Consider the following 15,555-nt stretch of genomic DNA (forward strand, 5'->3'; position numbering starts at 1 on the left):
TGATTAATCTAATTAATGGCCCTGACTGAATCCATCTCTCACTGTCAAAGCCGTGGAGGATGCAGGCGCTGAGTGGAAGATGAACACGGGGGTGCGGCCAGTGTGAGACGGGAGCTGCGCGTCTGAGATGGTGGCTTCTCCACAGGCACGGACACGTAGGTAGGGAGCAGGGTCACCACGGCCCAGCTCCTCGTCATACCAGGTGCAGCCCGCATGGAACGATCCACTTCGGCATGCAGAGTTTGAAGTACCATGATACCTACGGTCAGACATCTGCAAGAAGTTTGTAGGTACAACGTGATACTGGTACCGCTGCTCAGGAACGATACACGTTCTGAAAGGCAGAACTGACGTCATTTTTATTGTCATACGGAGATTTATGTTTATCGGAGGAAGGATAAAGGCATTAGGCACGATCCGGCTTACGGTAAGGATTTCAGCAATTGCCAGAAGAGTGCTTTGGGGCTTCTCCTTCTGCAGAAGAGAGCGAGAACTTAGTGTAAACAGCTCCATAGAGGCGGGTGAGGAATCTTCGTCTGGGATTTATGAAACGCGTTCTGCAAAAGCTGTACACAATCCATTCTGACATTGCGGAGGGGCGCTTTGGAAGCGGACAGCACCACCCCCCAATAATCTCTCCAAATCACGCCTAAGTGCAACTGTTTCACGCAGTAAATTCTGTGTTGTCTTCCCAGGGATAACCGTGCCAGAGTCATCAGAGCCAAGGACCTCATCAGATAGAAGGAAGCTTCCGGAAGCAGGCCGGCACCACACAGATAGCGGCGAGCAAAGCCCCCGCTTATAAGATTTCGCGTTCAGTGTGTCGGCACGCGGACGCTCGCGAGGCTCACGCAGAACGTTTAAGCGGATCTCCTCCCTGACGGAGCGCCCTTACGCAGAATAAATATTGTTGAAGCGACAGCAAACATTTTCGCTTCTGCCGTGGAAAGCAAGAAAATGGAAGCGAGGACCATCTGGCAGGAAGCACTCGAGAGAGCTCGGGAATCCATCACGGCGAGCGTGTCGGCTTACGGGGGCCACGTCTTCATCTGGGGCCCCCGTGATGGGCCCAGGGGCCCGTGAATGCAGCAGTGGAAAGAGAGAAAAAAGAAACGAGGCAAAAAGACACTTCCTCACGCAGTGATGTGGGGCAGAAGCGAGTGGCGGGGGAGGGGGGGCGTGACATCGGGCGTGCCACAGATCGCGTGGGAAGCGGAGGAGCCACGGCGGCACAGGAACAGTGCAGAAACGAAGACCTGCCCTCTCCCATGCAAGAAAAGGCACCCCACTGAAAGAGCCCCCCCCCCTCACCCAACTGCCAAAGTGAACGGGCCATTCTCCCACAAGGTACACCACACCCGACTCACCGCACCCGGCACCCCACTGTGTGACAGGCTGCTGAGAATTTTACCCGATAAGCTGAATTCTTAAACCATCTTGAGAATGTGGTCTCCCACTTGTCTATATATACTGCAAAACAAGCATTTTTGCCCCTTTTTTCGGAGGCTCGCTTAGGGACCTCCTGTCGTATGAGGGACGACTGCCAATCAAAGTGGGGCTGAGTTCTTAATGGCCTTAATTAAATGCTGGGCCCCGAAGGGTGGCTGGGCCCCGGCCGGGCCCGCACCGCTCACGGAGGGCCGGCCTCGATTATGCCGAGCGAGGACACAAATAATAACAACAATTAAGACACAGAAGGAGCTCGTTTGCCTGCTGACGCCGGCTTCCTGCGTGGCGACGCGGCTTAACCCCGAAGACTAATGAGAGCAGACTCGCTTAAATGTTAGCATTCTTAAATCATCAGGAAGTGCCTCTGAGGGGCCCGTAATCGCCGCGCCGAATTGCTGCGCTCGCTAATTTTATTTCTCCCCAGCATTTGCTAGCAGTTAGCCTCGATTATTCAAGAACAGCCATTTAATGCTCCCGGCTCCCAGAGGTGTTACATTAAAATGTAATAACTTGCAATGTAAATGAAAACAAAAAACATTGCACCCCCTCCCCACCCGCCCTCCCGCCCGGCCCACCGTCCCACCCCCACAGCCTCCCCCCCTCCGCCGAGGGAGCCGGGATCTAATTCTCAGCCCATCTGGCTGCAGTAATGAAGCCAATGGCAGGCAGAGTGCCCCGCTGTTCCCTGGCTAGCGGAGCCCCTTTCTGCAGGCTCCGAGGCGGGACGGCCCGGCGAGACAGCCTGCCCGGACCGCCGCCAACCGGCGTGGCGCGGGGAATTTTTAACAAGATTTCTGGGGGGCATTTTGGAGAAGCTGAATTAACACTATGGCCAATTTGCCAAATCTTTTGGCTTCATTGAGGAAGGGGAGTGCCTGACATGATGTCATGGGGGTGTGGCCAGTTTTCTTGGACAATACCTTGGGTGGGGGTGGTGGGGGGGGGGGGCAGTGCTGCAGGGACAGATTTTGAGCTACCAGCTTCCAAAAGGAACAACAAAACACATCAGCTACCTCCGTCTACCATCCGCACGGGACTCGCTGGGCAGACAGGCCTCTGGATCGCAGGAGTGGGGGTCTTGGGGTTGGGGGGGGGGACGACGACAGGTGGCTGAAGTAACAACAGGTGTGCTGCTCGATAAGAGCAGGAAAAATAAAAATAAAAGCAGGATTGGCTCAGCAGCTTGAGTCGCGACGATGTGCTGATTTGCCTATGAAAATAGCACTAAAATCAACATACCCCGTGTGCAAATGTCTGCCTGATAAACGTTTGGGGGAGGGGGGGGTTCTGTCTGAGAAACAAACAAAACATCATGTGGGCAGGACACATGTCATCTCCACCGCCTAGACCCGCAGAAACAGAGAACAAGAAAAATAATACTCACACTACTACCACTACTACTAATACCCTTATTACTACTAATACCCTTATTACTACCAATACCCTTACAACCACTACTACCCTTATTACCACTACTACTAATACCCTTATTACTACTAATACCCTTATTACCACTACTACTAATACCCTCATTACTACCAATACCCTTACTACCACTACTACCCTTATTACCACTACTACTAATACCCTTATTACTACTAATACCCTTATTACCACTACTACCAATACCCTTACTACCACTACTACTAATACCCTTATTACCACTACTACTAACTAAGAATAAGAAAACAACAATAATTCTGCTCCATGGTGCACTGTCACTCACACCCACACACACACACACCCACACACACATACACATACACACACACACACACCCACACACACACACACAGAAGCTGACATGCATGACCCAAGAGCAACAGAGAGCAGGCCGTGCAGTGTGACACCTGCGCACCCCCCCTCAGCCGACAGCCTAACCACAGCAGGACATGCGACAGGACGCCGGCCTGTCACCGCCGCAGTGCTCGCTGCTTTGGGAGGGTGGAGGCACATGACAGAGATGTGAGCGCACGCTGCCACCGGGTTCCTGGGGGGGTAACGGCAGCCTGCGCCGTAAACACAGCCGCACCTCCGCTGGCGTAATTACAGAGCCGCCGCAGTGACGCCGTCCCACCTGCTGCTGGGGGGGCGCCTTCACGCCTTCGTACGTCTGCTCCGTCTCAGACGGCGAGGGGAAGGGGGAGACAGAACATGACAGGAAAATCAAACGAGCGACGGAGTCGGGCGGGACTCCCAACAGCGGCGCCCGGGGGGGGGATTCGCCAGTCATTAGCAGGCAAACAGGAGAACGTGACCTACTTAGGAACTTTTCACGTGTGCGTGCCTCTACGCGGGCGTCTGAGGGTCCTATCGCGGCTCGGGCACGTCGCAGCCAGCCAGCCGCACCCCCAGGAGAGAAGCCACACGTCAGGCGGCCCGCAACCCCGGAGTTACCCGAATGCGAGGACGGAAACAGCAAGGCCGCATGGGGAGCCTTAAAGGACACGACGGCAAAGCCGCACATGAAATGCGAGGCTATAGCCGTTTATAATTTACTGACGGTGATGAAGACACCAGTGGCTTTTAAAAACAGAGATTCAGACCTAAAGTCAGTATGGGGGGGGGGGGGGGTGTGTGCATGCTTACTGTGCGTCTCACAGTCAGAGACGCGATCCCGCAATCCACCAGGGCCATGAAAGAAACATTTAGCTGCGATGTAGCGCAGCCGCATTGCCTTGGGCTCCCTTTAATTCGGGCCTTTGTTTACAGTGAAGCTGAGCTCCTGGGCTTTGCTGAGGCCTGCGGCTGTCTGTCTCCACGCAGCGGCCCCCAGCGATCCAGCACTCGCCTTCCCTCTCGCAGGTCGGCCAAAGCTCGTGAGACTACAGAGAACATTACAGTACAGGTAGTTCTTTTTTGTCTCCCCCTCCTCCGCACCACCCCCCCCCCCCACCTCCCCCTCTCTGTGAAGATAAAATAAACCCAGACAAGCACTGTTTCAAGACACAGAGACGCTTTCTCGGCTGTGCCGAACGTGAATGAAAGCTAGAGTCGCAAGGATGTAAACATGGTGATGGGGAGATATTGCGCCTTTTGTGAGGACACGAGCGGCGCTGTGCCTTTAAATGAGGCGGACCGGACTCCTGCGCGTGCAGCGGAATTAATAAGCTGTGATATAATAAATCGAGGTGATTTATCGCGCTGCCTGCACTGTATAATCGGGCTGTGGCAGTGCGGGGGAGCGCGAGCCTTGGGCAGGTCCGGGCGCCATCTTTAATTCTGAAACGCTACAGCGGCATCAAGCCGTAAAGGGGGGGCGTCTTTTTGTTTTACGCAGCTGAAAATGCTATTAAGCTCCCCGAGTGTGTGGCGGATGGAACGGCACAGCGGGCAGGAGTGTTACCAGCCATGTTGCTTCACGTCAAAACGCTCTGCCGCGGAGCTTAACAAGCTCTTAATGTGGCTTTTAACGTACTGGGGAGGGGGGGTGTGGCCAAGCCCACCCCCCCCCCCCCCCCCGCTAGGTCCCCTGAGAAAATGCCACCCGTCGCTCACCCCACAAATATCAAGCGGTCGTAAATTACGAGCCTCCAATTAGAGGCATCCACCCGGCCACCGATAGAGAGCGCGTTAATTTGCTGACGTAAATCGCACACCATTACAGACTATAAAAAGTCCATCAGGAGTGAGGGGCTAGCGAACGCTCCCGGGGAATTCATTACCGCTGTCGTTAGGGGACGTAAGCTGTCATCCGCGGCTTTACACGCATGTCACTTACGGCGGAGGTCCCATTACCGCAGGTGCATCTCAGAAAATGAAAAGCTAAAAAAAAAAAATGGAAAATTATATTTACACGTCACCCAGGGGAATGAGGAGTGAACACAAAGCAGAAGGAACCGTAGAGATGGAACCGATGAAACCGGAACACAGAAGTTGGATTGTATTGGGTAACCAAACTGAGCAGGATGTCGCTAAGCCTAACTGGACTGGGTGGCCCAGGAGCAGGGAGCCCATCACCGTCTGATAGCGGTAACATTCCATTCATTCACCTCATTTCAGTATAATTCTGCTTATCTTAGGGGTAGCCAGCTTAGCATAGCCGACACATGAATACAACAGAGCGAAACCGGAAGGACGAAACAAGCTAGTCCATTTGCTATCAGGGACTCTCAAAGAAGATCCAAGAAGACGAGGCAGACAATGAAGTCCAACGTGAGCCGAATTTCCCAGAGCAGAAGCCTGAAGTACACTTAAGAGTTACGTTATCCGGGTAAAGCGCACGGGCTTAAAGGAGAGGGGCAGGCATTCGCTAATTCACCGCGACGCCCCCTTGCATTCAAGCGGCCTCTCCGTGGAAACCCTTTGTGCTAACGGCCTTTAATGCGCCTCCTCCGAAAAGGGAGAATCAAAGAGACGCGGCCCGGCAATGACGACAGGCCGGACGGACCCTTGGGCCGACTTCCAGCAGCCCACAACGCGCCAAGCCTTCATCTGCGGCCGCTGATTGATGCGTTATGGCCACTGTTGTGGTTAACAGCAATTTTTATCTGTTGCTAGCGGCAACGGTGCGAGTCGCCGGTGGGAGGGGGGCAGCAGGCCTGGCTCTGAGGCAAGCCCGTACACGAGGATAAACAAGCAGGCGGGGGCAGAGCTGACAGCGACTTCTCCAATGGAAACGCTGAGCGGTGTTGGCATGGTGACCCCGCCCCTCTGGCTGGCTGCATTGGCCCCGCCCCTCTGGCTGGCTGCATTGGCCCCGCCCCTTTGACCCCACCCCGCTGGTCTGCTGCCCTCCTTTACTAATTTTCACTGTGTGTAGGGGCCACCAGCACGTGGATACTTTGCAGCATACTGGCAAATGAAGGGGCACAGGAGACAATGTAGGGGAGGGGCACGCCCATGCTGTGGGAGGACAAAGTCCGAGTGGGACACACTGTCTGAAACAGCCCACGAGGTGCTCTTATGAAAGCTTAAGTTTGTACACGGCTACAATATCATTGTGTTTGAAAGATGCACAACCTCCTACATTCAGACCAAAATGCAAACAGCTACAAATGGAGGAATGGTAGACAGTTGGTTCATCTTCCCTCTACGGCCGCACGGGAAACTGAAGGAAGGGCGGCAGAAGGGATTGGGGGCGAAATGCAACATCTTCTGAGGACCTCAACGCCTCTGACAGCATGCGGCCGATGGAAACCGGCGTTTAGATGTGTCAGAGCTGACGGCATTTTCCAGAACCTGCAGGCAGCACCAAAAGGGAGCTCTTCCTTATCACAGAAACGGCGTCTGCAGCCGGGGGCAGCTCGCTGCGGGGGGCGCTATCGCTTCATCTCAGAGAAAGGGGGCCGTTTATTGAGAGGCGCAGCCTCTGAGGGCCGCCGGAGAGATGGGCGGTGAGATAGGCGCGCCGTGCCGCGCTGACATTTCGCTGGCCGTTTAGGGCTATCTCCAGAGGCGAGATGAATCACGGGGCCTGGGGCACAGCCCTGTCATAAAGCGGGCAGGTGATGGAGCGGCGAAATGGCTCCATTTAAGATACTCTCTGCCCGAGATCCGAGAGGCCATGACGCCTTCTACGCAAATGCCAGCCACCTAAATCTGCTCCGATGTGCTGTAGAGCACACGGCCTCCCCCCAGACAGGAAAGCACATCCTGTTTGTCGCTGAGCAGCGGGAGAGAAGAGCCCCCCCCACCCAAAGAGGATGACAGCACTGCCCCCACATCTTTCTGCAAGATGTCCTCAGCTTCCAGCCAATTACCTCTGAAAGACACGACCCTGGAGTCCTTTGTGACACCTTTTTAACATCTTAACACTCCTTTCAGACTGCCCCCCCCCCCACCCCACACCCTTAGCCAGGAAGGGGAATTAGAGACGGCGAGCTCTGTCATCCACCTGAATCATCTACCGACACCCCGCAGATCGCCCCCCCAGCGCTGAATATTCTTCCATCATTCACTACTTCTTTCCAGAAGCTTCTCACTCCTGCTCCCGCCGATTCCGCCGGGCCCGGTGACCTAATCACCACCCACTTAGTCACCACCGAAAATCGCTCCTCGCACAGCGAGTCTGTTCAGATCCCCGACAGCGACAGATCTGAGCGTCGTGGCGGCAGCCAGGTGGTGACAGGACTGTGTGTGACTCTGACAGCAGCTGCATCATTAATTAGGTATAATATAGGTGATATACAGAAAGCCGGCTTTGTGCCTTCGACTATCCAACTTGCGTGGATCAGACAAACGCCATCAAAGGCCCTTTAATTCCCCATATGCTAAATGCTTAGCGGCTGATGCTAATTGTATGACACCTTATTATGAATCCTTCCGCTTGCCTGTTTATGATGTTTACATGCTGGCTTGTTATCTTATATTACTGAAAGGCTTTCATAACTGGGGGGGGGGGGGGGTGAAGCTCCTCATCGTCCTATTAAACGCCACATGCTCTCAAAGCACCCAACACCTCTCCTGCCGTGAAAATCTCACAACAAAATTCTCGACCTGTTGATCCTGGGAATGAGCAGGGCTGGGGAACTGGGGAGGAGTGTCATACCTGGCAGCAGCTATAAACACACGGTGTATTCGCGACTTCAGCTTTAACAACAGAGTCGGAGGCTAATATGCAAACACGCTGGTAATTAATCGGAGCGCCGGGCTAACTCTGTCCCTGATAGCTACAGCATAAACGAGACTAACTCAGACAGAGACACACCAGGCAGGGAGGAGCTGTCTATGCATGCAGAAGGTCTATTTTTATGCGGAGGCACTCGGCGGTAGGAAAAGGCGCGTCTGAGTTGCGACGTAGGTGTCGCTGTGAACCTTTGCAGACGGCGGAGGAGCCATATGGCCAGGAATGTAAAAGACGCTCGCTCACAACGATAAAACAGTGTTGAGAGATTTGCGTTTCACTCCTCCTCCCCCCTCCCTCACCCAACAAACGCTTGTTGACAGATTACCCCCCCCCCCACACGCACACACACTTGGTGACAGATAAGCCCACCCCCCTTGATGTTTTTCTGAGAAGTGGGGCTCGAGATGGAGATCTGGCCGCCAGGCTAGCCATCAGATAACCAGTCTTCTGCGAGCTGTGACACCTCGCTCGTCTTCCCCTCCCCCCATCGCCCCCCTCCCCAGCCCCCCCCAGCAAGCTTCCTGCCAGCGTATGCCCTTCTCACCCCGCCAGACGGCCCCTAGACCAACAGATAAAACGCCTGGTGCCCTGAGAAAGCAAAGCGAGGACCCCGCCTGGTTCAGGTCCTAGGGCGCCCCGAGGTGGGGGCGACGGCATGACAACAAGGAGCGGCTTCGCCTGACCCCGGCAGACAACCCCCCCCTCCACTGTCTGTTCATTTCCTCCACCTCTTTCCCTCTTTATTTTTCTCAGCCTTGAAGAAAAGGGCTCCATCCACAACATTTTCACTTCACACTCATGTTAAATGCCTCCAAAGGTCTGCACATCCATACATCCATCCATCTTCTGAAACTGCCTATCCTATTCAGGGTCGTGGGGGGTCCGGAGGCTATGGGCACAACCCAGGATGGGGTGCCAAGCCATCGCAGGGCACACTCACACACCATTCACTCACACACCATTCACTCACACACCATACACTCACACAAGCATACCTACAGGCAGTTTGGTAATTCCAGTTAACCTCAGCATGTCTTTGGACTGTGGGGGGAACTCAGAGTACCTGGAGGAAACCCCACAATGACATGGGGAGAACATGCAAACTCCAAATGCATGGAACCCTGACAAACCCTGGTACTCCTGCACAGACGAATGCTTTTTACAGCGTCATAAATGAAAAGGCCGATCCATGGCAGCCTATTCAATACAACAACCCGTGTGTCGGTGATGGTCGGTAAAGTTGGCGTGAACGCAGAGCGGTACAGAGACGTCACCTTTGATCAGCCATGACAGTGATCCCAGGAAATGTTCCTTAACTGAGCAGAATGTCGTCATTAACAGACGGTGCAGGCACCAGGATTTTCAGAACCCATCAGCACACGGAGACCAGCATTCCTATCCATCCATCTACACACCCGACGGCTGGCAGATAGCGGCAGCGCGAGATGGTCACTTACCGAATAGCCGTGGCCGGACAGAGACTGGGCGGAGCTCTGGGGGCGGAAAGAGAGAGAGAGAGAGAGAAGTGGTAAGCTCCCCGAGCAGCATGGGCAGCAGGAGTCTCACCCCCCTGCGCTACCCATCTGGGCCCCCTGTGGGCTCAGAAACAGCCACCTTCCTGAGGGTTTCAGACACACCACGGTGTCTGGAGTTAACGCAGAACGGTGGAGCAGACGGCGGTGGCTCTGTGGCTGAAAGCGCCTTGTTAACGAGAGAGGTCAGAATGGGCAGACTCATTAAAGCGCACAGGAAGACCACAAGTGCAAACATAACAGCCCAGTGCGGCCGTGGGGAGCAGAGAAAGGAAGGTTACCACGGAAGCGAGTCTGAAGGCAGAAGCGGGTCTTACGGTGTGCCTAATAATGTGGCCACTGAGCGCCTGTGTGTGTCTGTGTGTGTGTGTGGGGGGGGGGATTGTATATATTACATTATAACATCTCATGATGACCTAGTGGGGACCATTTTATTTGGTCTCCCAAGGGGAAACTCAATTTTGTAAAAATCTGTTACTGCAAACAAAAAATTATGCCAAAAGTCTTTTGTTTGGTTATTTATGGGTTAGGTGTAGGTTGGGGTTACAGTCGTCACTGTTGGGATTAGAGTTTTTCGCATAGAGATAATGGGGGGTCATAATGGGGGGTCATGTGATGCCCAGCACCAAGCACAGACATGCAGGATGTGTCTGCAGTCTTAGGGAAGGGCTACAGGAAGTACCCCCCCAGGCAGAAAACCAGGGACCCCCCCTTTCCTATTTCCCTTAATTTCCTGCTTTGATTGGCAATTTCCACCCTATTCTCTGAAGGATTCACTTCCTTCCACTTCCACATTATCCTGGCCGGCACCTTCTTCCCTCCCACCCCCTCTGCTCTCAGCCGCTTATGAACATGCCGGCGTCACCAGAATCTGAACTCACCCACACTGTGCCAGGTAAAGGCACCCCCCCCCCCCCCTCAGCGTCAGAAGGCCCTCAGTGTGTTGGGCGGGGCAACGGGGGCGGGGCAACGGGGGCGGGGCAACGCGAGAGCACCGTGTTTGACCTCGGACTGGGAAGCCCGGAATCATCCTTAATGACTCGAGCAGAAGTTTGTCCACGAACGAGACTTATTTAAATAACAATAAAGGACAATTCGTGTGATTCTGTTCGGCTGAAGGAGGAGGAGCCATTAGATGAGCCCCTAAGCCGCAGGGTCAGGACTCAGCTAAACGCTTCCTCTAAAGGCCTGTATGCAGGCGTCTCTATGGGCCTGGGAGGCACCCAGGAGTTCAGAAAGGATTTAGGGAGCTGTCCCACAAAGAGAATTGGGGGGGGGGGGGGGTCGACCAGCTATTCAGGGTTAACTAAACAGCCCTGGAGAATAGAAATGTTTCCTCACCCAGGGTCTAATCTTCTCCCGCTTCCACGCCCTGCTCCCCTGGCAGTGACAGGAGGGGCGGGGCACGACTCACCCACTTTCCCGGGGGGTTCAAAGGGCCAATCAGAGTGCAGTGGAGCATGTCCCTGGGGCCCAAATGGGGCCCATGGGCTCTTTCATATCAGAGTGCTTTGAATCCCTCCCCACCTCGCACCCGCCCCGTTCCTGCCCTGGGCACTCCCCCTCATCCGCCCCCAGCCTCCCCATCACACCCCCCCCCCCCCCCCCAAACCATCGATTGCAGGCTCCATCTGAAGGCCGCATTTCCTGCGATGTTAATTGATGCGCAGCTGCTTCAACTAATCCCTGTTTTCGCTGTTAAAAACGCTGGAGAGGCTTGTAAGCTATCTCCCTCCTCCCCTGCAGTCCCACACAAATCCCTTTTAGCTCCATCATCGCTTGAGGGTTAAAGCCGACTCCGATGACACGGCGGGGAGGGTGGGGGGGTTTGTCACATACAACAGCTGGGCCACTCGCAGTAATTTTATGTAAATTACCAAAACTATCTCCGCCGTACAAATAATTCGAAGGAAATCTGCTGACAGTCGAAATCAGGCTTTCTGAAATGTAACCAGCAAGGAGGCGATCTGGCTTTTTTTTTGGCTGGGGGTGGCTAGGGGACAGACAGATGGACGTCACCTAGCTGATGACCAGAGTACCTCCCCATATCCAACACGCATTATTACGACGCATTATTTTCAGGAAACATCATTTTAACCATAACGTCCCTTTTAATCTGCCAAATGCCGCCCCTCACCCTCCCACAGGCAGACACTCCCACCATATTTCCTACAGAATTCCCAAACACCATCTTTAACAGGTTAGTGTAAAGAGAGGCCCTGCCCTCCTCCTATTCGCAAGCCAGCGCGCGACAGCGAATTAGCCGTCCAATCAGACTGCCGATTGCGTGGGCGGCCCCTGGCAGACTGACTCATGGAAGGTTTAGTGCTCAGCACTCCCAATTCTGGGGCCGTATGCCAATGCCCCTCAACCCCCATCTACTGTTAGGTCAATAAAGGCTAACACACCCCCCCCCCCACCGGGATCTCCAGAAAAACTTCTCATATTTCTAATTTCTGAGCCAATTAGCATATGGATGAGATGGGGGGGGGTTAATCGGGAAGGTCCCAAGCCATACAAGGTCAGGTGGCCTGGGCAGTATAGAGTGACCTCGACACTTGACCGCAGAGAGACGGACAGCTGTATTTCATTAGGCGCTTCTGCTCCCTGGATCTAGGGCTAACCCTGATGGCAGTTGTCCCATGTCCCCTCCTCACCTCTGTCCCATGACAGGACAGCCAGCACAGAAGAACAGTGTAAATTCTCCTCAGGGGTGGGGGGGGGGGGCACTCATGTGATTAGTGTGGTGTGGGTTTTTGAGCAGTGGTGGGTGCTCACCTCGCTGAGGGGCTCTCTGGAGTCGCTCTGCTGGGGCCCGTTCCACTCCTGCAGGGCCTCTCTCCCGCTGTTCCTCCCTGGGCAGACCCCCAACACCTTCATCTGCGGGGAAAAAATAAGGGCGGGGGGGTCGTAAACACCTCGTTCAAAAGCTCCAGCCCCACTTCTCTATCACCCCCCTGTAATCTTCCTGGGTGACGACTCTGAAAGCCCAGCATGGGAAGCCCAGAAGTGGCTGAAGGTCGTGACCTCTGACATTCACATTTCGCGTTTGGCGGCTGTGCATTAATCAGCGGCGTGACAGAGCTGGGCAGCTGCAGCGGGGCGGACGGGCCCGGCATGCGATGAGCCTGGCATGGGACGAGCCACGTCACCGGCATCCCTGCCGTAAATCAGCCAGATCGCCTCCGCGATTAACCTTTCCCGGTAAATTTCAATTACGGCCCCCGGCGGGGTAAAATTAAAAGGGTCATCCGGCGATGTGACAGGTCCGGCATGAGGCCACCTGGTGGGGGGCGTCCGCCTGCTCGCCCCCTCTGCCAAGCAGCGGCGAGCCAAATGGACACGATTCCCCTTAATTATGCTAACGAACACCAGGCAGGTCCTGGTGATTGGACAAATAAATTAGCTCTGACATTTCGTAATGCCATCACATCGCCGAGAAACAGCACAAGGACCACAAAGGAAACGGCGAGTTCTGCGGCCGCCGGTCATTAAGGGTGACGGTGCGGATGCAGCATGCAGAATTAACGGAGGCCCTCGCTCATGCTAATCGCCGCTGAAAGGAACTGCTGAGACTCGCTTCTGACACCCCGGTCGTGAGGCGCCATTTGCTGGCTGGCTGACGAGCTGCAGGTCACCCGTAGCTCTGTTTACAGGACACTGACTCAGGATAATTAAGGCTGATAGCCAGGAGAAACCTTTCAGTCCTCCATACTTAGCTGGAGTAACTAATCAGGACTGATTATCGATCAAAAGTAAAGGTCCAATTAACAGCAGCATTAAATAACATCCTCTTTACAAGTGTTTACTCTACAGTCTGCTGCTTTCAGGCCTGTGTTAAAACGAACTACGACCAGAGCAAGAATCTCAGGGCTGGAGACGTCCGTGCCGTGGGGTCACTGTCAACATGCTAGGGTGTGGTATGTCGGCTATTTCCCAGGAATAACATGTTGGAAAGAGCGACACCTGGTGGTTGGGCTGCAAGGCCAGGCCACTGGCTGGGGAATGATCTCCTAAGGGCCTTGAGCTCCCTCAGAATGCGGGTCCTTCTCATCGGCACAGATGGCATGACCCACACTGGTGACGGATATGGATATTCCAGTCGGATGGATCACTTGGGATACGCCCGCTTGGATAAAATGGAGAGCATGGGGGCAGAGGGCCGGGGGCAGAGGGCCGGGGGCAGGAGGGGGATGTCTTGTTTTAAAGGTCTTTTGCTCCCCTGGCTTTCATGCTGACAGGGGCACCATGATGACCCGTTAGGGCTTCGCGTTCACACCCCACCATGACCCCCCCCCCCAGCCGCCGCAGCCCTCGAGGTTCTGCTCAGGAAGCATCCCTATGTCAGGCCTCATTAGTGCAGGTGGCCGCTCAGGCTGGTTGCACCGCGTCCTCGCCATGGAAAGGGCCCGGCTCTGCAGAGGGGGCGGGTGGGGGGGGGGGGGGGCGTCAAGGAGACGGATCCTTCCTCTAATTTGTTCTGAAAAGTGTCCTGCGCAAAGGACCCTCACCCCCATTAACCCAGGCAGACGGGCCACCGTCGCCGGGGGAGACGTCTGCCTGGCGGCTCGGAGGTACACCGTCACCGGGCCGCGTCGCGCCGGCTCAATCTATCGGCTCATTATCTGCCGCGCCGGCCGGGGCCTCCAGAAGAGCACTTGAGGGCCACAGGCCAAATTGATTCATCTGCCTTCATTTTGCGCCGGCCCCGGAGAGGCAGCTGTTTGCAGACGGCCCCTGGCTTTGTTCCTTGGCCACCCCCCACCTCTGCAGTGCACACCCAGAGCCCCTGGCTGAAAATTAGCCCAAGGACAATGCATTACGTTTACTTCGGGGAGACCAAATGGATTTTGCTTTTTATTTTAGACGAGTCCCTGCACATCCATTAAGCGTCTTAACCATGTATTATTCATGTGTGCCGTAATGTACTCGCACACACAACACGGGGGCACATTTTTAAAAAGTTCTAAAGCGCCTCCATTAATTCCTCCCACCCCTCCCCTCCCTGCCACTGGGTGCAGGTCCCCACTGAGGAAGAGCAAATCACTGACTTGTGCTGCTGCGTCTCTTGACACGGATGGAGAAAATAAAACCAATGTGATTTTGATGAGCATGCTGAGTGCATGGAGGGAAAATATGTTGTGCTGCATCTGTAAGGAGGAGCCTACAGCTGAATCTAACGAAAAGCCTAACACCAAGCCCCATGCCCACCCTAAGCTCAGTATCAGCTCCAAGCATCATACCTACCCTAAGCCCAGCCTCAGGTCCAAGCCTCATACCCACCCTAAGCCGAGTCTCAGCTCCAAGCCTCATACCCACCCTAAGCCGAGTCTCAGCTCCAAGCCTCATACCCACCCTAAGCCCAGCCTCAGCTCCAAGGCTCATATCCACCCTAAGCCCAACCTCAGCTCCAAGCCTCATACCCACCCTAAGCCCAGCCTCAGCTCCAAGCCTCATACCCACCCTAAGCCGAGTCTCAGCTCCAAGCCTCATACCCACCCTAAGCCCAGCCTCAGCTCCAAGGCTCATATCCATCCTAAGTCCAACATCAGCTCCAAGCCTCATACCCACCCTAAGCCCAGCCTCAGCTCCAAGCCTCATACCCACCCTAAGCCCAGCCTCAGGTCCAAGCCTCATACCCACCCTAAGCCGAGTCTCAGCTCCAAGCCTCATACCCACCCTAAGCCCAGCCTCAGCTCCAAGGCTCATACCCACCCTAAGCCCAGCCTCAGCTCCAAGCCTCATACCCACCCTAAGCCCAGCCTCAGCTCCAAGCCTCATACCCACCCTAAGCCGAGTCTCAGCTCCAAGCCTCATACCCACCCTAAGCCCAGCCTCAGCTCCAAGGCTCATACCCACCCTAAGCCCAGCCTCAGCTCCAAGCCTCATACCCACCCTAAGCCCAGCCTCAGCTCCAAGCCTCATACCCACCCTAAGCCCAGCCTCAGCTCCAAGCCTCATACCCACCCTAAGCCGAGTCTCAGCTCCTAGCCTCATACCCACCCT

General features: G+C 54.9%; 1 protein-coding gene across 7 annotated transcripts in view; it reads right to left on the reverse strand.

Annotated features, from left to right (window-relative positions):
• fbrsl1 (fibrosin-like 1) overlaps positions 1-15,555 on the reverse strand; it is a 196,596-nt gene that overhangs the window by 115,416 nt on the left and 65,625 nt on the right. For all 7 annotated transcript variants that reach the window (XM_023812306.2, XM_023812309.2, XM_023812308.2 and 4 more), the window contains exons 3-4: positions 12,328-12,429; positions 9,475-9,510 (exon numbers count right to left, since the gene is read on the reverse strand). In XM_023812306.2, coding sequence (XP_023668074.1) covers positions 9,475-9,510; positions 12,328-12,429 — 138 coding nt within the window. The remainder of the gene's footprint in view (positions 1-9,474; positions 9,511-12,327; positions 12,430-15,555) is intronic.

The sequence above is a fragment of the Paramormyrops kingsleyae genome, chromosome 2 (assembly GCF_048594095.1).
Source record: "Paramormyrops kingsleyae isolate MSU_618 chromosome 2, PKINGS_0.4, whole genome shotgun sequence".
NCBI lineage: Eukaryota > Metazoa > Chordata > Actinopteri > Osteoglossiformes > Mormyridae > Paramormyrops > Paramormyrops kingsleyae.